Source organism: Petaurus breviceps, unplaced genomic scaffold (assembly GCF_028583685.1).
Source record: "Petaurus breviceps papuanus isolate PSGF00001 unplaced genomic scaffold, PetGlider_PUasm1.0 38, whole genome shotgun sequence".
Lineage (NCBI taxonomy): Eukaryota > Metazoa > Chordata > Mammalia > Diprotodontia > Petauridae > Petaurus > Petaurus breviceps.
In genome coordinates this window covers 30561101-30583839 of record NW_027186304.1, presented here as the reverse complement: position 1 = coordinate 30583839, position 22739 = coordinate 30561101, and the positions used below count along the sequence as shown (strand labels likewise).

At 40.4% G+C, this 22739-nt stretch overlaps 1 protein-coding gene across 8 annotated transcripts in view; it reads right to left on the bottom strand.

The window, feature by feature from the left end:
• Positions 1 to 655: 655 nt before the first annotated feature.
• Positions 656 to 22739, bottom strand: part of DLGAP1 (DLG associated protein 1) — a 1177715-nt gene continuing 1155631 nt past the window's right edge. For all 8 annotated transcript variants that reach the window (XM_069099693.1, XM_069099694.1, XM_069099695.1 and 5 more), the window contains 3 exons: positions 13058 to 13149; positions 5370 to 5522; positions 656 to 2201 (listed from right to left, as the gene is read on the bottom strand). In XM_069099693.1, the coding sequence (XP_068955794.1) occupies positions 1992 to 2201; positions 5370 to 5522; positions 13058 to 13149 (455 nt within the window). In that variant the 3' untranslated portion in view covers positions 656 to 1991. The remainder of the gene's footprint in view (positions 2202 to 5369; positions 5523 to 13057; positions 13150 to 22739) is intronic.

The window sequence follows — 22739 nt, the reverse complement described above, 5'->3', positions numbered from 1 at the left end:
GTTCTATGTCAACAGACTGCACTTCTTTTCAACATTTAAGAATCACAACTTTTTGTTCCCCCTCCTTTTGGATTCTAAACCTTGTGGGTCATATTTCCCACCTCACCACCTGGAAACTTGTCTATTCATGACTTCAAACGAACAATGAAACAACTATTTGTAATGATGCAGCCTTGTCTGTCTTGGAGTGGAAACAGTATTTTATCAGTGTACAACCATTAGGTCAAAATCCTGATGTTTGAAATCATGGGATAGACTGTATTTACTAGGAAGAGACTCAAAGAAAGAGTAAGACATCTGAAATGTGAACTACTAGGGGCAATGCAGTCTGAACTGTAGCATACAACTAGCTAATGGTATAACCAAGAATTTTGCTTTGAAAACTGCTATGGTCTTCATTTGAGCGTCTCACAAACAGGTGAGTGAGTGTGTGAGTGCGAGTGTGTGTATGTATGTGTATGAGAGAGAGTGAAAGAGAGAGATAATAATCCCACCAGGATTAAGACATTAACAAATGAACAGAACCAAACTTTTTTTCTTTCTTTTTTTTTTTTTTAACCAATATAATCCTTACAATACAACAGGAATCATCAATACATTACAAGTCTAAAAGGTCTTGGACAAAGGAAAATCTCTTATATAATATCTTCAACTGTTTATGCTTTTTTCTCCTCTCCTTTCCTTTCTCCATTTTATTGCCTTTCAGAATAGATTTTCCCCCCCGCCCCGGAAGATCGAAATTACAATCTTCTGCTGATTGAAACGTTTGAACTAGTGACTGATGAAATTAAAGTGAGGCAGTTTATGCAGCTGTGAGTGGTGCAGGTCCCTCTCAGAAGGATGTTTTCTAGCCCACGCATCACTTAGAGAATTTACTTCTCTCTTTCTCCACTACACAGCTATGTATGACCCCATCCTCCATCCCAGTCCATTCCACCCTTTTCTTTGTGACTCATTATTCTGGTGAGAAGGTGTGATTCTGAGGTTCAGAATAAAGTGCTCCATCTGCTTTAAAAAATAATAGCCATTTTAAAAAAAGGGGAATCTGAGCCCTAGTTTCTTTCATCTTTAATAAGGAAGACTGTAGAGTCCCAAGGGATCACCCTACAATACTAGATTTCCAAAATACCCTATGGTTTAATATTGCTGTACACTAGGTGACAGAGTAGCTTTAGAGAGAACTGAGGATGGTGAATGACTTCAATGGTGCGTTTGCTATACAGGTGTGTTTTTGTTTCCTGTCAAGAAAATAAAGGGTTGTATACTTTTGCAGGAGGCGTGTTGACAGCATCAGTACATGGATTAAAAAGCATGATGAGGAATATGGGCAAACTTGTCAGAAAAGCAAGGGGCCAAGGGGCATGATAGGGTGTCTCTTGGAAGTGACAACTACAGCACTAGTGGAAGTCATGGGATCCTTGACAGACAATGAGAGAGAGAGAGAGAGAGACAGAGAGAGACAGAGAGACAGAGAGAGAGACAGACAGAGACAGAGACAGAGACAGAGAGAGAGACAGAGAGAGACAGAGAGACAGAAACAGACAGAGAGAGAGAGACAGAGAGAGACAGAGAGACAGAGAGAGAGACAGAGACAGAGATGGAGACAGAGACAGAGATGGAGAGACAGAGACAGAGAGACAGAGACAGTGAGAGAGAGATACAGAGACAGAGAGACAGAGACAGTGAGAGAGAGATACAGAGACAGAGAGAGACAGTGAGAGAGAGACAGAGAGACAAAGATAGACAGTGAGAGAGATACAGAGGCACAGAGACAGAGAGACAGAGAAACACAGAGACAGAGATGGAAAGATAGAGAGAAATGTAGAGACAGATGGAGGGATAGAGAGGTAGAGACAGAGATGGAGAGAGAAAGAGAGAGATTAAGAGAAAGAGAGATTGTGAGAGAGAAGGGGAATGGGTATGGGTTACAAATACTGCATGGTGACTGAACAAGGATGTGGAGTGGGGACTGGTCAAGAGGCCTGGTGCCTTCATAGCCGGGTCTGGGCCTCGGGGATGTAGATCTCGATGCTCTCGGCGCTCTCGGTGGCCGAGTTCTGGCGGACCGAAGCCGCCCGCTTGGCAGCCATCAGGCGTTTGCGGGCCTCTTGGCGTTGCGAGCTTTCCAGGGAGCGCTCCCGGATCAGCGGCACGTGGCCTTTCGCCGGCTTCTTTGGCACTGGAGGAGGGACCCTTCTCTCCTGATCAAAGCAGAAGGTTCATGACATTACACAGCTTCTCAGAGCAAGCTTGGGAAAAACTGGGATAGGTCAGTAGTTAGAACACACATTTTTTACCTAAGGGTTGTTAGTTCTTAAATCTGCATACTGTATTTTTTTTCTTCATTGGACTGGCTTTGGTATTCAAAAGACGTATTAAAAAAAGAATATTGTGAAGCTTAAAGTAGGGATAGAGCTGGAATAGCAGAGCTAGTTTTCTCCAAGGTAACGGTGTGGATATTTAAAACACCCTCATGCTGAAAAAGGCTGAAGCTCCCAGCACATCTAACCGTTTAGTGTGGTAGTCTCTGGGGAATCCAGACTCTTCCTGGTGCCAGAGATGGGAAAAGGAAGCAGCAGCAGCTTAGGACTCTGCATCAGTTACTAAAGGCGAGCTCATTTGTGCAAGTTGGCTCAGTGTTCAAAACTCAAGGAAACAAAATACCACCCCCCCCACCCCCACCCCTCACCACTACCACCACCCCAAACACTTCTGCACCCACGTCCCCAAACAGACAAAAAAATCCCCAGCCCTCCAATAAAACTCAAAACCCTAAAACCCCAAACAAACAAACAGTTAGCAAACCCTCGGAAAGAGATTATCAAAGTAAACATCTGTTGCAGTGAATTGTGTTCTCTAGATATAAAGAATGCCACAGAGACTTGTAGCTCTTTTGCACAACACACAGAGACAATACACCATGCAGGATCACCAAAGAGGGAGGGAGGACACTGGAGTTTCCGGGACATATTTCATACTGTAGGTGGAAACTAGTACACTAACGAGCCATGCCAGCTCTGGTTGGCTGCTGAAGGGGCCTCAGATGGAAATCAGAGGCCTAGAGATGACTGGCGGTCAGAAAGGCATATCCACACATAGGGAAACTTGGGGGAATTGAGCACAGTACTGAATGAGAATGAGTCACACTGTTATTATCAGCAACACACTGTAATAGATATTTCCAAAGCTGCTGAGGAAACACATGCTATTTATCATTTTGGCAGGAAAAAGGCACTGACCAATAAGGAAATGTAGATATCTAAACCAAGATGAACTTTTAGAAAAAGGTGGCTAACTTTCAGCGTATAAATTGGTCCAACTCACTTGGTAGAGTGGCTTTGTGTGTGACTGTTTTAAAGTAAAATGCATCTATCCTTTCTTGTGCCCTTACTCCCAAATCCCCCAACTGCATGAAAATGGATTCGGATAATACAGATTACATCATTCTGCACAGTACACATACTATAGGACCATCACTCTAGACCTGGAAAGGACTTTGGAGGTCATTTAGTACAACACTCTCATTTTATAAATGTGAAAACCGAGGCTTAGAAAAGTTAACTGGCTTTGCCCACGGTAAAGCTGGGATGATCGAATACTTTCTCATGTTTACAACAATGGTTTCCTTCGCCTGACTGAGTAGACTGCTGAGTTAAACTTATTTACCTTGGGTATCTCCTCTCCATTTAAGGTGAAGATTATGTGCCTCCAAGAGAGGAGAATGAGAGAAAAGTGGGTACTATTTCACAGGAACGATTTGTGTATTGTATTGCTCTTTATAAAGTGGACAGGGAGCAGAAAAGGTATGATCATATTCAGAGATAGGCTGTTTAATCATCCAGGAATCAAGTCAAGTAATTCCCAAATCTCAGTAGGTTATATAATATTTCAGTTCTTCAGAGTGTAACTTCTTTTGGATATGTAAATTCCTGGTCCTAGAGCTGACCTTCTTAGAAAAGAAATAAATAAGCAGAAAGATTGGCATAAAAACGGACACGGGACTCACTGCTTATGTGTTGTAGGAATATGTAATGTGTAAATGTATACACACAAAACTGTACTTTAAGGAATGTCTTCTCATGAATAGATTAACTTTAAGAAACATTGACCTATATCTCAGCCTTAAAAAAGAAATGAAATAAAATTAAGATTGAGTACAAACAGCCTCCCCTCTTCTTTCCAGGAAAAACTTCACACATGCATCAGTGATATTTCCATGTTTCCCTTTCCAAGCCAAGTGTACTGGGGGTGATGGCACTGGTGAGGGGTGGGGATGGGATGGAAGAAGGAGGGAAGAGTTATAATAGCACAGTCCTCCTGTTCATTTAGTGGCTACACACTTGGGATGAGTGTTCTTAAGGGTCACTCATTAACCCCAAAGAGCACTACTCCTATGCTTGATAGCAGCAAATAGAACTGAGTTGCTGTTAACAATGGACTGCCCAGAGGATATGCCAGCATGGAGGGTGAGGAAGCCTGAAAAATAGCAGGGTCATGAGTATTACAAGGACATATCCTTTAGTACATATTTATATGGTGAATTGTCAAGGGGGTTGTCTGACCAATGGGCCAGTCCTGGACAAAGCACGAAAAAAAATCAAGACATACTAGGCTAAGAAGGTAGATTTTGTTCACACATAGGAGACTGATGGACCCATCACAGCCAGGGCTAAAGATTAAGGTTCAACAATTAAAACGAAAGAATGTGAACCTTTATTTCTATATGACTGCACATGGGAACCCAGTGAACAATACCTCCCCCAAAACAAAACAAAAAACTTTTGAAAATCCAACCGTTGAAATATGAAAATGTGAAATTTTCATGGCGTATGTTCTTAGGCTTGAACAACAGTGATTTCTTTATTACCGTATTTATGAAATGATTACCAAAGTCAGTGATGTTTTCAGTGTTTCCTATTTTTCTCAGTAACACATCTTAGTGTGCAAGGAAGTTAAACTCTTGTTCTCTGTAACCATGCACTGTAGAAAGATGTCATTTATTTTACTTTAAAAATCAATATGTAAGGCAGTTCCTTTTAATGACTGATTTTCTAATATGATTTAACTTAAAATTTAATTAACCAAAAAAAAGCAAAAACTAAAACTAAAAAAAAACCAAACCCCCAAAAAACCACATACCCATTTTCTGATTCACAAAGACAGATTTTCTTTAAAAATATGCCTGAAACATGTTACAGATAATATCCCAGATGATTACTATGTAAACATTGTCGTTACAATGAAATTAATCTGATATAAGCTTCATTTCACATTTTAAACGGCAGGACTGTATGCAGAGAGGCCTATTTAGTCTGTCCAGTGTTTGTGCAGGTTTTTAAATGAACCATACAAAATCTACATTGTTCTACCTTCTTGTCAAGAGGATCCATCTGTTTCCAATTATTGGCCTTTAACTGATGAAGTTCATCAAATTTCATACTAATATTTTCAATGGACAACTGCAGCATATCCCAAAACCCTGCTAAGTCCTGGGAGGTTGGCCTCGGATGAGCATTGGGATTCTGTATAAAAGAAAGAAAAATATTCAAACTTCAGTGGCTGTTAGTGCAAAGAAATTATGAAACTTTTTTTATTCACAGTATTCAAGTGGCACTTTCAAAATGTCTTTTTAAAACGTCTAAAGTAGAGCACAAAATGTTTTTTTGATTTCCCTTGCACATCTGAAGTCTCAAATATCAAGGCTGCATGTTACACTCTTCCCTTCATCTGCCATTCCAGGCAGACTGCATGTTGTTGTTGCTGAGTAGTGCCTCTTTGTGACCCCATATGAGGTTTGCCTGGCAAAGACACTAGAGTGGTTTGCCATTTCCTTCTCCAGTAGAATAAGGCAAAAAGAAATTATGTGACTTGCTCAGGGTCACACAGTTAGTAAGGGTCTGAGGCTGGATTTGAACTTAGATCTTTCTGACTCCCAGTTCAGTACTTTATCCGATAAGCTAGCTACCCAGCTGCCTCCACAAGTTGGATAAGTCCGACATCTTTAAAGTCCCAGAGCAGACAAGAATAAGATGAATATTCTCTAATACAATTTCTAAATGAAAACATATTTCATAACAACAACAAAAACTCCCTACCTTTTCTGGACACCACAAGAATATACAAATAGAAAATTCTCCCAGATACTGAGAGTAAGCAATCTAGCTTTGATATTCATTGCACAGTTTAGAATGCTCACTATCTAGGTTTTTCAATGTACTATATTTTGTGTTAGCAAATAAGATGTTTTTATTACTCAAGAACAGAGTTCTAGAATTCTTTTGACTATATCCTTTGGGACTAAATTGGTTTAAAACTGGGGTTCTTTTAACCTGGTTTGTGTCACAGAATCCCCTGGCAGTCCAGTGAAGTCTATAGACCTGTTCTCAGAATAACACTTTTTAAAGTATAGAATAAAAGACATAGGATTACCCAGAAATTCAATCATATTAAACTATAATTATTACAAATATTTCTTAAAATCATGTTCATAGATAGCAGGGTAAGAACACCTGGTCTAAAAATAATCTCAATTAACTAATATGGTAAATGTATATATGCATTTGGACAACTGAAGGCATAAACGAGCATGCAGCCATGCTTCATTAGTTTTTTGACAATGTCAGGAAATTTAGAGAAAATTCTCTGAAGGAATCCCCTGAGGTGGTGACCTTGGAGAACAGTTGAATGGTAGGGGGATACACGGATAGGTTGTGATTGGCACTGCTGGAAGATGCAACCCACAGACCATAAGAATATAAACATATATAATATCAACAGATATATAAATAGACATTATTATAAATCATATAAACAGATTTATAATTAGATAACCAGACATTAGTCAGTGGGCATTCCAGAAAAGTGGTCTAAGGTTTTGTGAAAATCAGAATACCCTTTTAAAGTATAATGAGTTTAATATACCAGGTCAATCAAAGGTAAGAGATGCTCCAAAACCTGATGTTGCCTTTAGCTCGTTGTAAACTGCTGCCTGTGATACAGGCAGGTTAAGGAGACAGAGGAGTGGAAGAGAGCATGAACATATGCCAGGCACTCTACTTAGGGCCATTTAGTCCTTCCAGCTCCTGGATATAAAGCAAAACCTTACATCTGGTGGCAACCTGATAGGCAGGAGTGAGTTTGTATTTTTCAAACTAAACCCCAGTGCTCAATGACACTTCCCCCCCAGTACCAGTTCTAGAAGTGCTAGGTAGTTGAACAACCATACAACAGGTTTGCAGGAGAAGAATTTGATTCCCTCCCTCCATCGCTAATGCAGGGTTGGCTTTGGAAGTGTATATATGTACTCTGTAAATGTCTTTTAAAAATTGTGTGTGTGTATGTGTGTGTGTGTGTGTGTGTGTGTGTTATGATTCACCTTCTCCACCAATATGTACACTCATTGCATAAGGAGCTCACATTTAGAGTACCAACAGTCAAATTAAAGTTTATCAACAGCCTAAAAACTGTGTGATGCTTAACATATTCTTTACCTTTCCCACCACTTTGCTATCAATTCTATGGAAGAAGAAGGGAATTATAAAGAACTGAGGTCCTTTAAAAATTTTTTTTGTTTCCTGTGAGTGCTCATGACCAAAACAAACAAAAAAAGGTAGCCAACATATTGGTGATGTGTCTCTCTATAGTTCTTTAGGTTGGACCATGGGAAATAGACTCAGTCTCTTACAGGGACCATACTGAAATTATTTTCTTCATGGCATAACTGGACAGCACTTACATGCAACTAGCATAGGTTTTTAGAAACCAGGGGGGCTTCCAAATCATTGTAAGGCATCAGAAGAAGCTCTGTGCAGAATTTTTGAGAGAATATGGCCAAGAGATACACAGGATGGGCAGGCATGGATGGGTGGAAATATTCATCAGGAGAAAGGAATTCTCAAAGTGGTAAGATCATAGATCCAGTGGAGTGAGTATGAGAGGAAGGGAGGGAGGGGGCTGAGAGAGAGAGAGAGAGAGAGAGAGAGAGAGAGAGAGAGAGAGAGACAGAGAGAGAGAGAGAGACAGAGAGAGAGACAGAGAGAGACAGAGAGAGAGAGAGAGAGAGTATGTGTGCATGTAAGCTTCAGGTACTACATGGCATTGTTATTGACATTTTCTACTTCATGGAGTTAAATGTAGATATAGATTCTAAACTTTGCAAATATACTTTAAATTCTGTGAATCTTTGACATGATAAAAATCCCATCTAGGTGCAACTGAGTTCAGGTGGTGAAAATTTGTTCTTCAGTCTATGTTGAGTTTAAGAACTAAGACTTATAAAATTTTTTTTTGCCAAATCTGGCTCAGAGAAGGCTGATGACTTTTTAGTAGGTATCTCCATCTTCATGTTAATGGGCCATATCCTACTGAGGAAATAAATACTAAGTAGTTCCTGTTTTGGAGATCAGTAAAATCTTCTAGGCAGGGGCCTCAAACCTTTGTTACTATATTTGCAGTCTCCCCATGGTACATATAGCTCTTTGCCCCTTTGCTCAGACTAACAGAGTAGACAAGCCATTGGGAAGACAAATAAGGATTGAGATGACGGTGATAGAATAACAATGTCAGAGGAGGTCCCAACTGCATGGTTGAAAAAGTTTCTCACTTCATTCAGTATAGGAACTATTCTCTATATCAATGAAATCACAGATCTGGAAAAAATACAATGTAAAAAAATACAATGTGGATGAGTATTAAAACACATACAGTAACACTAAAGATTGTGACTATTTTCTAAACAAAGTATTGGCAAACTACAGCCTATAGGGCGCTACCTGTTTCTATATGGCCTATAAGCTAAAAATATTTTTTAAAAAAATTTTAAAATACAATAAAACTTTATTTAAAAATATGAAAATCATTCTTAGCTCACAGTCAAACTGCAGTTTTTTGACAGAAAACTAACACCACTATTTGCTCTTGTCATTGTTTCAATGGTTCCTAAAAGCCCATGTACCACCACAACGTGAAGAAATTATGCCCCACTCACCAAAAAGGTTAGGTATATATTTTATTCCTACCTGCCTACCTATAAATATCTTGTAAAGGACCTGGAAGGAATCTTTCATAGATAAGAAAACTGGTAACAAAAAAAGTATGTAAGCAACTTGACTACAGTAATTGAGTTAGGATGTTAACTGGTATCCAATGAAATAAAATCCCTTAATTCAACTAATATTTGGAAAGTGGGAGTGAGGAAGAGGGAGAAGTTGATTTCTTTAGGTAAAAGGAATCTTTATAAGCAATTCTCATTCTTCAAGATCTAATCATTTAGTCTGTGCTTTTGGAAGTATAAGGAACCATATAAATGTAAAGTATCACTGTTAATATTCTCCTCCTCAGAATAGGAGCTCAGTGGTGGCTGAAAGATTTTGTCTTTCCTGGTTCCCAGATCTGATCCACTTTCTAATCAAAAAACATTCTGGGCAAGGCACCACTACTATGTACATGGCAGTGTACCAGGAAGTGAGAGTCATGTTGTTTACTGGAGAGAGAGATTTGAAATGTATGCTGATAAAGTTGAAGAAAGGAACTGTCCAGTCTGAGAAGGGAGAGAATACTTAAAACAAGAAAGAACAAGGAAGGCTTCATGAAAGATTTCACATGACCTTGGGCTACAAGAAGAACCACAGCTTCCAGGAATAAGGGGGGGGTGGTGATTGTTCCTCTGTGCTCTCCTGGTCAGACTCCCTCTGGAGCATGGTGTTCCGTTCTAGACACCACAGATGAAGGACACTGATAGACTCAAGAACATCCAGAGGAGGCAAAGGAACTTTAATCGATTCCATATGAAGTTTGGCTGAAAGTACTGGAGATATGTAGCCTGAAGAAGAAAAGACTCAGGGAAGACATAATTATCTTAAAGTATTTGAAGAACTGACAGGTGGAGGAGGGCCTATAAATGTATCCTGTTGGCTACAGAGGATGGAAGCAGAGTAAAAGGTAGAAACTGCAAAGAGGTAAACTGAGGCCTGACACCAGGCTTTTTCCCAATAGTTAGAGCTGTCCAAAAGTGAAATGCATTGCCTCAAGAAGCAGTCAACTACCCTTGCTGGAAGTATTCAAACAAAGGCTTGAATGACCACTTGTCAGGTCTGTTATAAGTGGGTATTCATTTTCTGTAGGGGGTTGACCTAAATGGCCACTGAATTCTCCTTTAATTTCAAAATTCTGTATTTTTTGTGAAATAATATCTCCCTGTGTTATTTTGTAACAGTATTGATTATTTAAATAAACTCATAATAACACTTTGACAAACTCTTCAAAATTCATAGGATTGTAGATGGTAGCATTCCTCGGGTGTTGCAGAACTAGAGAAAGGATTAACTCTTCTGTTTGGCCCTTGGAAGCAGAAGCAGAAGTGTTAAAGATGGAGAAACAAAGAAGTAGCCTAGATGTCAAGAAATTTCTTAGAAATTAAGAGCTTTCTAAATTTAGAATGAACTAGTTGGTCTTCAAGCGAAGGCTTAGATGAGCAAGCATGAGTTAGACTAGATAGTCTCTGAGAGAATCTTTTCAATTCCATGATTCTGAGATTTTGCATAAAGAGGAATAAAGTGACATAAGGCTAGAAAGATTCATGGGAGCCTCATTTAAGGTCCCTAGGAGGGGCCTTGGGAGAATGAACTTTACCCCATCTGCAATAGAGAGCCACTGAAGTTTTTGAGGAGAGGAGTGGCAGTCAAACCTGTGCCTTAAGAAAGATTATTTTGGTAGCTGTGGAACTGATAAGGAGCAAAGATGGAGGCAGGGAGAATAATTAGGACAGTACTACAATAATCTAGGTTAGAGGGGTTGAGGTGCTGAGGTCAATGATAGAGCGTGGGTAGAAAGGTACCAAATGTGAGAGACATTGTGGTGGTAGAATCAACAGGACTCTGCAACTGATTAGCAATGATGGGGAGGGTGTGGAGATGAAGATGGAATACTGAGCCTGGCTAACTGGGAGCCATCAAAAGAGGCAAGAAAGCCAGGAGGAGACAGGTTAGTGAACCTGGGTGCACTTTTGCAAATTCTGAGTTTGTTGCACTAGTTGGAACATGGAAATGTTCTAGTCAGTTGGACATTCGGGCCCGAAGTACAGAGGAGAGATTAGGGTTAATGCAGGTTTTCTGTACAATATAAAAATCTGAAAGCCATGACAAGGGAGAACATGTGGGGCCCAGGCAAGCTAACTGAGCAAACAAATAAACCCCCTTTATTACTTTTTTTGTTCTGTTTTGTTTTAATTCCTGCTTATCTACCTCTTGCTGCCACTCTTGGCCAGCTCATTGGTGCTTCCCACTAAAATGGACAAAGGAGAAAAACAGAATTGAAACTCAGTCTATCACCTGGTAGTGCTATCATCAACAACTCTCCCATCAAGCCTCAAATATTTTCCCCACCAGTCCATGTCCAGTCATCTGAAGGTCCTGGCATTAGCAACCTTCCTTAAAGAGATCATTTAGAAATTCTGATTCAGCAGGGTTATATATTAACAAACTCCTTTACTAGCAGAGATTTAATTAAACTCATTATTCCCTATTGTAGAAAATCTCAAAAGAGAATTCCCCTTGTCTTCCCCTCAAATGGACAAAGAACAGAGAAGTTTTGCCTGGTTCCGGGGGGAGGAAAGGTAAACCCCTCTTCAGAAGTGAGGGGTGATGCCAAAAGGAGGCAGGGAAGTGAAGAAGGGAAGGACAATGGCATAAAGGACAAACTTTCCCTTATTAACAATTTTGCCCAGATCAAAACCTTGTTAGCAGTTTTTGTGAAAGTTTGGTATAGGAGGATGAAACTCTTTTGCCTTGTCACTGGGCAGATTTCGATAATCCATTTTTTCCTCCTCATCAGATAATAGTGTGGGTTGCGTAATATTAACTTTCTTCTTTTCTACACATATTTTTCTTTTTATCTACTTTGTTCAGCTTTTCAGAACTGTCCAAATAAATTTGGGGAAGTTATTCTTGTATAATTTGCTTGTAGAAAAAGGAACCATTGCTAAAAACAACAGCATGTATACTTCATTACTTTAGAATTAGAAAGCATTCTCCTTCCAACATTCCCTGAGGAAGAAAGCATAAGTATTATTATCTTTATTTTTAGGGAGGCAACAGTTATGTGGAATCTTGTTAGAGTGGAGAAGACCTGCCTTCCAGTCTTGCTTCTGATGCATGCCCATTGGCATTCTAATAATTCTGGGATTCTGGGATGACAGTGCATATTAGCTGTGTCACCACAAACAGGTCACTTAACATCTGTGTCCCAGGTAACTCTCTATGGTATAAGTTATAAATGAATGGTTGATCTGCTTTGGTGGAGGAAATTTCCATACTAGTCTTGCTCTTCTCTGATGAAATCACAGGTCTGGGCCCACCCTTCCCATTTCTGTTTTACAAATGGAGAAACTGAGAGGCTGAGTGGTTACATGACTCATCTCTGATCATAACTAGTAAGGTCAGAAGTAGGATGTAAAGCTAAGATCTCTCTGACTCTTAAGTTGAGAGCTTGTTCCATTACATTGTCTTAAAGATAGATGTCAGGTAGTGCTTTACCACATCTTTCTGGCCCAAAACTTTGGGTGGACCATTCTTGTGGTTGAAGGGAATATTTATATTGAGTAACTAATCTCTGACCTCTGAAATACACTGAATAGAGTAAGCCCCAAAGATTCTAAAGGAGCATTCACTGTTTAAAACAGTGTGTCAAACTCTCCCAAGAGCGATTAACAAGGGGAGGGTGGGAGGGAATGGCTTTGTCAGAAGTGGGCAAAACTGTGAATGAATAAATTGTGTCTCCATTACTCTTTTCTAGGTTTCCCTGCCTGCTTTTAGCATCACTGCTCTTCTCCCAAGGGACCTGGCCACTTTCTCTTATATTTGAAATACTCCAAAGACAGTTGAACAAAAATCTTAGCAATGAAAGGCAAGGAGTAAGGATCACCATAAAATTCTTTACTCCAGGTAGGAAGCTTCATAAATGACCTTTAACTTAATCCAGTCAGAGGGAGCTTGATTCAGCACTGAATCTCTCCCCAGCAATGCCAGCCCTGCCATAATAGCTACAAGGGAGAATTACATACCAGGTTTTCTTCACACAGTTCTCTGAACTGGTAGAATTTCTGGGCCATGAGAAGCTGGGCACTGCCTACTGCGGTCCGGATTTTCCCTAGAACTGAAAAGAAAGTAAACATACAACGGTCATTATAGGTTAGGCTTCACAGCAGAGATTTAGTCTGGTGAACCAAAGAGGAAGTTATGCTGTGATCAACAGAAGAAAAATACAACTTACAGAAATACTCCCACACACACATACTTACATGCCCCCATCCCCATAATACCACTGGAGTATTGCTGTTTAGTTTCAATTACAAAGATACTCCTGGTTTTGATGCTAAAGAAAATATGAGAAAGACACAGACCTTATCATACATGTGTGTTTCTTGAGGGAAAAGAGTTTTTCTGTCCTCAAGATGGAGCCAATAATTTTTTGACTAGGGGACTGGATTTAAAGTGTTTATTACTGGATCTAACGAAAATTTGCTGAAACAACAGAAGTAGCCCTGTCTGACAGAAAGTGCCTCTTATCACTTACCAGATCCCCTCCATGTCCTTCAGGCTATTTCCAAGGCTCAGATAGCAGTATTGACAGAAAAGAGCATGTAAGATGCTTTTTTAAATGCCCTACACTATCAACCCACCACTCTAACCCCAGGCACACACCAGTTCTGGTGTTAATATGAGAGGTCTGCTTTCCATGTGCTGGGTGGAAAACATTAGTCCTTCATGCTATTCCAAAGGAGACCTTTTGACTAATCAGTCAGTTAGTCAACAAGCATTTATTAAGTTCAAGCTAAAGTCATGCTCAGGTATTAGGATGAATTAGGCTGAGAGTCTGTTGGTTCGGTTCACATTGTCTCAGAGGCCTTGGCCACCACGGGGTGTACTGTGTAACAGCTGCCTCTGCTGGAGTCCAGCCACTAGGCCATTCCGAACACATCCCAACTGCCAGGAAGGAAGGGGAAAAGCCACAAGGCTTCCTCCCTCCCAACCCAAACATAAAACTTAAAAAAGGAAGAAAGATGGGGGGACAAAAAGAACACGTTAGAACATTTTGAGAAATACACTCCTGATGAGAAGTGTTCTTGGGGAGGGTATTTACATGAGAACTTAAGACATGTTATGAATTTATGGAGATGGGAGTCAGGATGCAAGGTTACCTTTTTCTTTATGATATACTATATGATGCACCTGTCATCCCCTCCTAAGTAGTTTCCAGTTTATATTACCCTCACTAATTCCCCCTTCAAACTGCTCTGATTACATCACCCCCTCCTCACAAATTCTGAACTACTCCTTATTACCTACTGAATAAATGATAAACCTTTTTGTCCTGGCTTTTGAAGCCCTCCATCAATTTTGTTCCAACTTGCTGGTTTAGCCTTATCACTTTCTATTTCTTTTCATATACTGTCTGTTAATATTCACCCACCCCAGCCTTCTCCATTCTTTCCTGTCCCATCTCTGTACTTTTGCCTGTTCTCTGATGTAATTAGGTGGCTCAGTGGATAGAGGGCCAAGTCTGAAGTTCAAATGAGGCCCCAGCTGTGTGACCCTGGGTGAGTGACTTCACCTCTGTTTGCCTCAGTTTCTTCATCAGTAAAATGAGGATAATAACAGCACCTATCTCCCAGAATTGTGAAGACCAAATGAGGTGATATTTGTAAAGCACTTAGCTCAGTGCCTGGGCACTTCTCTTCCCTTTCTGTTCTACATTCCAGTATGTTCAGCCCCTTCACTCTCTGCCTGTTGAAGTTCCTGCCGTCAAGGTCGAAGTCAGACACCTCCTCCTCTTCTACAAAGCCTTCCCTCCTTCCCTTTCTCTCCTGCTCCACAGCACCCTCCAACCGAAAGCTTGCCCCTTCTACAAATTTCTCGTAGCATTTTATCCGGACGTCTCCTTTGTACTTGTCATATTTTTCATTATTATTTGTGTACATGTCTTTTTTCCCCAAGAGATGATAAACTTCTTGAGAACTCAGTCTATTTCATATCTGTCTCTATGTTCCTAGGGTCTAACACACAGTAAACACTTACCAAGCATTTTTAAAATGAATTGAATGTAAGGAAAAGATAAACTTCTTCATCCAGGGTCTGAGGTGACTTATAGACTCAGTCCCCCTTTTATTTCCCCCTGTTCTGAATACAGTTAATAGACCAGAGACCTGAAAGTGAACTTTGGTCGTTTCTCAACTCAGCCCCAGAGGCAGATTCTGAATCCCTAAATTCTGAATGACCAGACCCTGGAGAGGAAGTGGGAAAGGCAGCATGACTTCCAGGGAGAGGGGAACTGTAGAAATCTGAAGATCTTCCCTGCCCCTTAATAAGCCTAGGTGAATTTGAGGACCTTTCCTGATTTGAAAATATACTCTACTCCCTAATAGGAGGCATGTGCTCACCTGGAGCCTGCGGTGGGAGGCTTGTTTTTCAGGAAGGCACAATTTTTGTTACTTTGTAGTCAAGGGAATCATGAGGGTTGTGATGTTCGCTGACCCTGGAGAGGGCTATATATACCTCTGACTCAAGGTTTCGCTTTGGGGCTCACTTTGGGATGAGTTGTATGATTTGACCAGATGAGACTCTGAGCAGCAGTTGAGCTCCCTGGCTTTGAAAACCCAGATATTGGTGCTTCTCTCTGGATGTAATGGTCAGACAGCTAGAAGCCCTGTCTGCTGAATTGTGTTGTTTTCTGTCTGTATTCTCTGAAGTTCAGGGTGCAGACATTTTCCCTTGAACTAGGTAACTGATATATGTTTGTTTGATTAAAGTAAGATTGTTAACCCCTTTTTGAGTTGCTGTCCTTTAGAAAAGCAGATCAAAGAACACATACTAGCAGCCATTGTGGGTATGCTAGGGTGCTTGCTGCTACAGGAACCACATGGCCCAAATGGTGGAACATGGGTGTGTGTCCCTGAACTCCAGCTCTCTAGAGAACAATTGAGAATTCTTGAGTCCCAGGTTCTTGAATATTTGAAGGAGTGAGGATTCTGGACAGTGTGATTCCTCCAAATACAGCCATCTAGCAAGCAAAGAGCAGAGCCAACCTTGTACTTGACTCAGCTGAGCAATGTCAAGTTGGAAAGTCTTGGGACCCAGCCTTGTAGAGAGAGAAGAAGAATACTTGGACAATGTCAATCTCTTTGAAAGAGAATTAATGCTATCCCCAAAGATAAAGGGGCAACAATAAGAGATAAACCATGATATGGGAGAACAAAAGATTTGAACTTTGACCTCTACTATTAGCATGAGTTATTTGGACAGTGCTGGTCTCAGGGTAAAGGATCTTGCCTCTAGTAATCACTTCTGAACTAGTATACAAGCCCTCAAGGTAGTACCATAAATGTCACTTTAATGTCACTATGGGTCTCTGAGAAAGAAATGGCACTTACCAGAATATTTTTCTAACAAAACCAAGTGGATTTCTCTCCCTAGAGAGGTCTAAACTCTCAGATAGTACCATGAGATGAAATGGTAGGATGAACTTCTGGGATGGAAGGTGGCTAGCTGGATTGTCAAGGGTTACCTTGTTAATAACCTCTAGGTAACTTCCCTACCAAAGGGATCCTTTGAAGAGGTAGAATTATATTGATTGTTTATGGACTAGTGGGAGATCTTTCTGCATTTTCAGGGAAGTGGAATAAAGGCCATCAATATATGTTCCTTGAAAACTTTGTATGGGCTCTGGGTACCCTTTTACCCACATCTGAGAAGACCTATTCATAAAGCGACATTCTGGGATTTTTCGAGGCAAACTTGGGGATGGGAAACAATGTAAGTCAAAGAATTATTATTATTTGGAGGGCTGATCCTCTGATCTCTCCAAGGTCACAGCTTGGGAATCTAAGTATTACATGAAAAACAGGGATGATAATTTTTGTACTTACCTATATCACAGGATTGTTATGAGCAAAATACTTTGTAAACCATTGAGGGCGGGCCTTGGAATCAGAAATTCCTGGGTTCAAATCCAACCTCAGACACTACTAGCCACGTGACCCTGGGCAATTCCCTTAACCCCTCTAGGCTTAAATGTTCTCATCTGTAAAATAAGGGGCAGCGAGGTGGTGCAGTGGATAGAGGGAAGGAACACCTGAGTTCAAATGCTGCCTCAGGCACTTACTGGCTGTGTAACCCTGGGTAAGTCACTTAGCCCTATTTGCCTCAGTTTCTTCATTTGTAAAATGAGAAGGAAATGGGCAAACCTTGGCAAATCTTTGCCAAGAAAACCCCAAAAGGAGCTGGACTTGACTAAAACAAATGAACAACAAAATAAAGGGGCTGGATTCTATAATCTCCAAGGTTCCTTCTAGCTCTGAATCTGTGATCCCATGACTGCATCAGAGCCTCCTCTGAAGGTTTTCTCTTCCACCACTCTAGACCAGTTTTCAATTATTGTTCATTTTATCCTCTCCTACTTAAATGGCTTTTCAGAAGTCAGCACTGCTCTAAGGACAGCTTGCTTCTGTATTCACTGAGGCCTCTCTGTCTCTCTTTCCCTGAGGCCTAACAGCAGCAGAAATGTTATCTAGGACAGTAAAAATATGCTTGCTCACAATGGGTGTGCCCGTCATGAGAGCCAGACTTGACTCTGGCCAGAAAAGAAAAAAGAAAGGAACAAAGCCTGGCTGATTTCAAGTAAGGTGACCAGACGCCCTCGATTGGCTGAGATCGTCAGTTTCTGATGACCTATACTAGTGTCTGGGAAAGTCTCCCAGGCAGGCTTTACTCCAGTGAGCATGGAGCTGTAGACAAACTGTCAGCTCTTTTGCCTTATTTGATGAATTACCATAATGAAACTTAAGCTGGTTGCAACCTTGGTTCCAAAATAATTCACAGTGTTTTAATAGTTGCCTTACAGCTTTGAGTGGGGAAACCTGGTGCATTCTCCAGCCCTGCTGATCTGCAAGCTGATTTCCAGCTGGAACAGTTCAGGCTAAGGGGACTCCCTGGCAAGGGTTCCTGCACATCCCTTCCCATCATGATTGACAGGGGTTCAATTTGGCTGTTACTGCAGGAATATCTTCTCATTTTCTTTGTGCTTTCTTCTCTTTTTGTCATTTTAATTTCAAATATGGATTGCAGTTGCTGAGTATACTGAAGCTATGGTGGCCTGGGTAGCTAACATTTATCTCACATTTGCCTCACAACAAGCCGTTGAAGTAGAGAGTCCATGGTCTTATTACACTGTTGTATAGACAAGGAAACTGAGGTTCATAATGACTTGCTCATGGATAAAAAGCTAATCATAGGGTCAGATCTGAGACTTGGACCCAGGTGCTCTTTCCTCTAACTATATACCTAAAGCTTTAGATAAACATTTTGCTAATTATTTTTTATTTTTTGCTTTTTGGAGGGGGGAAGGTAGGGCAATTGGGGTTAAGTGACTCGCCCAAGGTCACACAGCTAGTTTTGTGTTAAGCATCTGAGGTCAGATTTGAACTCAGGTCCTCCTGATTCCAGGGCAGGACTCCATTCACTGCACTAGCTAGCCACCCCCGATTTTGCTAATCTTCACAGCCTACTGAACAACGCTGTTCTCTATATTAGGCTATCAAAGTAAGTACTTCCTAGATTCCATTTCCTTTGTTTTTGGCATCTAGGGAGGTGAACTCCATGTACCTTTAACCTAGGGTTCCAATGGACCACCATGGGACTGGTGAATATTTCAAGGAGATCTATTAATTTGTATTTTTTCATATTTTGTTAACTGTATTTCAATATATTTGGGGCAGCAGAGTGACACAGTGGATAGAGTATTAGCCTGGGAGTCAGGAGGACCTGAGCTCAAATCCAGCTTCAGACACTTACTAACTTGTGTGACCCTGGGCAAGTCACTTAATCTTATTTACCTCAGTTTCCTCATCTATAAAATAAACTGGAGGAAGAAATGCAAACCACTCCAGTATCTTTGCCAAGAAAACCCCAAATTTAGTCAAGAAGATTCAGACATGATTTGGCTAAACAACAACATTTCAGTATATTTGGTTTACTTTGTAAACCTATGCATATAAAAACATTATTCTGAGGAGTCCGTCTACAGGCTTCACCAGACTAACAGAGGGGACCATGACACAGAAGAAGTTTAAGAAGCCCCAGTCAAGACTCTTCTACAGTCTAAGGGCCCCAATACAACAACTCCAAAAGTGACCAGGGCAAGCAGATGAACAAATGGACTGTGATCTAGAGAGAATTGGGTGGGTCCACTGCAAAAAGACAAGACAATAATACAATCTCCTTTACCCTCCTTAGCTTCCTATTCCTGAGAACTACGGAGTAAGGAAGTAGTCATTTTCTATTGGAGAAATACAAGGTAGGAGTTGAAACCAGATCCTCCCATTAGTCACAGTTGGTTTCCAACCCACAAGATTAATCACTAAGAGGGGGTAAAAAGAGAGAGAGGGGAGGAATTATCCCTGTCTTAATAAAGTAGAATTCATATGAAATAATAGACCCAGCTGAGAAGGCACCAGGATATAGTGGTATATATAAGAGTTATGAGATCTGGGTTCAAAGCCCAGGTGCTTAGCTATGTCAACACAAGCAATTCCCTTGAACTTTCAATGCTTTAGCTTCCTCAACTGAAAAGTATTGTTAGGCAGGTGAAACTAGTTCAAAATGGATTTTGGAGGGAAAAAGAAAATTGAGTCTAAAAAGCAGGTCTTGTTTAGAAGGGGGTGCATTATAGGGACAATTTTACAATTTATTTTACTTTTTTTTTTACATTTCCATTACATTATTCTACATTTTATCCAGCCCATAAACACATGACCCTCATCTCTGTTTTTTGGTACCAATTGAGGAACCATTTCCCTGCCTACCCTCTTCTGCGTCTATCTATTCACAGCCCCTATGGGGAGGAAGGGAGACAGGGTCTGAGCTTTCTTGCGGGCTGGCTTGGGGTATGAGAGAAGATAGTTCTTATTGAAGACAAATTATGGAATCATAAAATCTTAGAATCTATAATGTAGAACTTCAGGCAGCATTGTGTCATGGACAGGACACTGGCCTTAAGTCAGAAGGATCTGAGGTCCAGTACTCCTGACCCCTGCCCTTGATGGGTAAGTCATTAAATCTCATTGTCCTAATAGGTTTCCCACACACTGATGAAATCACAAGTCTGGACCAAAAACAAAAACAAAATACTACCTATCTTACAGGGTTTTTGTGAGCAAGGCACTTTGTGAACCTTTAAGTATTAGGGGATAGAGCCTGTGATCTTGTCCATTAAGGGAATTCCCAATGAGGGCAACTCCTTCTACCCATGAGCCTCTTCTCTGTGATTTATAAGTTTACAATTTACAATCTGGGCACTGAAGGGTTAAGTGACTCGCTTAAGGGTCACATGGCCAGTATATGTCAGAGGTAGGATTCAAACTTTGGCATTCAGAACTTAAAGGCCAACTCTCTATCTTAGAAGTTTCTCAAGTGTTATAAAAATGTGAATTATTGGTATTCTATACTGCTTTCCTTAACAACAAATCTTGCAAATTAAGAAAATATTACTATAACAGATGAATTGAGGTTCACCAAGAGTCAGTGACTTGCTGACTTGCCATACAGCTAGCAAGATCAAGTACTCAATCTAAGCCTTTGAATTCCCCAAACCAGAGAGTTTTTAACTCCACCAGCCTCCCTCAATGTGGGTTATACAGTGTCGTAGGAGTTCTAGTAATACTATCAATGGAAAAAGAAAGAATTGGCACAGGACTGGAAACAAATATACTGAAAGTTGCATATTACAGAAGAGAATTAGGGACAGAACAATCTGAATATTGCTTTGATACTGATACTGGACTCAGTTTAGAGGGTCAAAATGGACTCAAGGGAGTCTCCAGGGGCCTGGGCTCTGTGACAGACTAGCCAAAGACGTCAACTATAATGGGACCTCAGGAAAAGGAGAGATAAGATGGCCAAAATTAAATTTATTGCTTGCTATTGTACCCATTGTACCTGTATATGAAATAGCATCTCCAGGGTAATAAGAAGTCACTGCGACTGATCTGGAAACTGTGATGCATTCCAAACTGTAGGCTTATTGAGACTAGAAAACTTGCCTTTAAATATTTTACCACAGTTATGTGAGCATTTGAAGAAAATTCTGGACTTTGAAAAATTAGACTCTAGAGAAGACAAGTCTTAAAGGACTCAAATATCTTCCAAGATATCTGAAAATCTGAGTTGGATCTAGAGTGCCTGGCGATTGTTTAATCCATTGTTTGAATTAAGAACTTTCCCTTAAATTCAGTTTCTCTGTGGGGGGCTGGAGCATTTGGGGGGGGGGAGCTGTGTGTATATGTATATATACATATGTGGAGTCTCTGCTGCCCTTCCCCTATGTACACCTCTTCCATAGGAGAAGAGGAGCAGGGGAAATCACGTCATGTACCCCTCCCACACATAAATAGTTAGGCACGTGAAATTAGATTAAAATGAATTTTGAAGGGGAAAAGAAAAGTCACAAGTTGAGCCTGAAGAGTAGGTTTGGTTTAGAGGAGAGGGAGTGCATTAAATGGACAATCACATTTTATCCAATCCATATGCACATGACCCTCATCTCTGTTTTTTGGTACCAATTGGGGAACCACTTTGTTTACTTTCTACTTTTCTGTTTCCTTGTCTACTTTCCTCTGCCTCTATCTCAAAGCCCCTATGGGGAGGAAGAGAGATAGGGGTTGAGGGAAGATAAATGTTATTGAAGATAAATTATGGAATCATAAAGTCTCAGAGTACTTTAATGAAGAACTGCAGGGGCCATGTGTTCTAACCAATACTTGATAAAAAAATTTCTCTACACCTTTTCCCCCAAAATATTTACCTAGCATTCTCTTAAATAAATCAAATCAAACCAAAGTTTAGTTTCTAAGAGCATATAAAACTGCCCCAGAATTTCCTAAACTCTGATGGGGTCTAATGAGAAGTAAGATACACATAGGCATCTCCTACAGATAGAAATTGGGGTTACCTCCAATTTACCCTGAATATACCATACTTGTACATAGTTGTTTGCATGTATTGTCTCCTGTTAGATTGTGCCCTCCTTAAAGGCAGGGATTTTTTTTTTTTGGCCTTTCTTTGTATCCCTAGCACTTAGTACAGTGCCTGGAACACAGTAAATGCTAATAAATGCTTGTTGACTGGCTATAGAATTTACAACCTTTCCCTAAATCTGTTAGGTGTAACACAGCAGTCTCCTATAAGAAGACTACCTTGGTCTCTTGACTCTAAAAGTTACTTAGATCAATCTGGCTGTCATACTGAAGACAGTTCAATAAACATTTATTAAGGGTTTATGAGGATTGTGCTAAGTTGGAGGAGAGGCAAAGTACAGATAAGACCAGATCTCTACTCTCATGGAGTTAAGAAGCAACCAGTGGTTGTTATTTTGTTTTGAGTTTTTTGTTTTTTATAGTCTTACAAAAATGAGTTCCAAGTAGAAAGAAAAACCAGTCAAGTGGGTTTGAAATAATTCTTACAGTCTGTCCCAGTCTAGATACTATAGGATTACGTACATTCTGTCTGAAGGACTGCCTAGGTAAATTCACAATGGCTCATCTCCCACTTGGCCAACTGAGAGATGGATTTTTTTGGCCCCAGCAAGTTTCAGCTCATTTACTAACTTATGGGGGAATTTGGCTCCGTGAAGAGAGCGCCCACACCCTGGCCCTTACAGAGCTTTTAAGTATTGAAAATGATGATTCGTAGTGA